This window comes from Myotis davidii, unplaced genomic scaffold (assembly GCF_000327345.1).
Source record: "Myotis davidii unplaced genomic scaffold, ASM32734v1 scaffold472, whole genome shotgun sequence".
Taxonomy (NCBI): Eukaryota; Metazoa; Chordata; class Mammalia; order Chiroptera; family Vespertilionidae; genus Myotis; species Myotis davidii.
This window is the reverse complement of record NW_006283774.1, coordinates 343,883-345,635: the sequence shown is the minus strand read 5'-3', so window position 1 is coordinate 345,635 and position 1,753 is coordinate 343,883. Positions and strand designations below refer to the sequence as shown.

The window sequence follows — 1,753 nt, the reverse complement described above, 5'->3', positions numbered from 1 at the left end:
GCAGGACACCACGCTGGGGGCAGCAGGTGCGGAGGCAGCCCAATCCCACGCCCAAGGGCCCTCGACCCGAGAGCATGAGGGTTCCATTCGCAATGGGTGCCGGCCAGAAGGGGTACGGTGCCCAGGAGGGAGGCCAGCGCCAAGGGCAGCGGCCTGACCAGCTGGTGGGGGGCAGGAGTGGGCAGCGTAGGGACTGCTGGCTGCGAGACAGGGCGGTGCACGGGCCAGTCTGGATCCCAGGCCCATAATGGGCACAGGGGGAGAAGGGAATCAAGGGGGGATGTCTGGGGAGTCAGGGGGGCCCAGGTCGGCGGCGGCGGCTGCCCTGGGAGACGTCCGGCACATGGGGAGGGAGCAGGACCGCGGCCTTCACGCCCCACCTCCAGGAGGGCCCCTCACTGACCTCGCCCAGCTGCTTCCTCTGCCCTCCATCCCCTTATCTCCCTCAGACCCTTCCTGATGGCCCGTTTCCGCCGGCGGCACGGGCTGCCTTTGATGGAAGCCCGTCTGTGGGGTTTCCAGTCTGCTTCCTCCGGCTCTGAAGAGACGGGCGTGGCCTCTGAACATGCCCGGCCAGGCCGGGCACCGCCTCCTCCCTCCCTCAGTCATTTCGCAGCCTGACCTCAGGCGGGGGCCTGGGACTTGTCACCTGGGACTGCAGGCAAGTGGCCCGGCTCACCACCGGGCCTTGCTGTCTGTTCAGCCCCGGGAGGCCCCCAGGGACAACAGCCTGATCTGCACTCCAGCCCCACCGCAATCCTGCTCCCCACAGCCCCCCTCGGCTCCAAAATGCAAGTCTGAGCAGGCTGCTCACTGTCCACCACCTTCCATGGCTCCCCAGCACCCTGGGGACCGGGCATAGCCCAGAAGCCCTGCATGTGAAGCCCTTCTGCCAGGACCCCCACTTGCCTTCCTCCTTACCCACCCCCCAAACCAGCCCCTACCCCAGGGCAGGCCCTTGACGTCTCCCAGTCCCCAGCACGCTCAGGGGACAAGTAGCTGCTGGCGGGCCCCACGGAGGACACTGCAGAGCATGCTCAGAGGCCCCTCACACCCAGACATCCAACCCTCGGCAAGGAAAGCCTCAATCCATTGAACATGGAGGACCCTGTGGCTCACCTCCTACCCCAAGGAGGCCTGGGGGCTGCTGACACTGGGTCGGGGCGCCCAGCCCACCACTGTGTGCCCCGGCGCTGGGCGGGGAGACAGAGCCCTAGGGGTGCAGGCCCAGCCTCCGGAGAAGGCGCCCAGCTCAGTGCGTGCAGGGCACTGAGGCCCTCCTGCCCCAGACTCCCCTGAGGTCCGGACCGTCGCAGTGGGCCCCAGGCAGGGGTGGGCATCCCCCCAACATCCTGTCCTGCAAAGATGGCCCCAGCGGTGGGCCTCATGGGATGTGGGCAATGGGGGGGGGGGCATCTGGACATTGGCGGGGCTGGCCCTGAAGTCCAGCGTCCAGGCCACACCTCGTCCCCCTGCCCAGGAGAGCTGGGCCTCCCCTGCCCAGGACACAGCCTTTCCCTCATCCCTGAGCCCCTGTCAGAGCAGATCTGTGACACCCCCACCCCCAGGGCCCCATTCTTAATCCCACAGGAAGTGGAGGCATCTGTCAGCAGCAGCTGCCACAGCCCGCCCCACAGGGCTGGGGGCCGCAGGGCAGGCGCATGGGCCCAGCCTGCCCCAGAACCAGCTCCCAGGCCCCAGGTTCCGGCCTGGATCACGACCTGGGTGGGTTTCCTCCAACCTTCCCCAGCCC

General features: G+C 68.2%; 1 protein-coding gene across 1 annotated transcript in view; it reads right to left on the bottom strand.

Moving 5' to 3' along the window:
- The window catches only part of NUDT14 (nudix hydrolase 14), a gene marked incomplete at its 5' end in the record, with an annotated part of 3,618 nt that overhangs the window by 732 nt on the left and 1,133 nt on the right, over positions 1-1,753 (bottom strand). Inside the window, one exon of the mRNA XM_015566748.1 lies at positions 1,127-1,193. Coding sequence (XP_015422234.1) covers positions 1,127-1,193 — 67 coding nt within the window. The remainder of the gene's footprint in view (positions 1-1,126; positions 1,194-1,753) is intronic.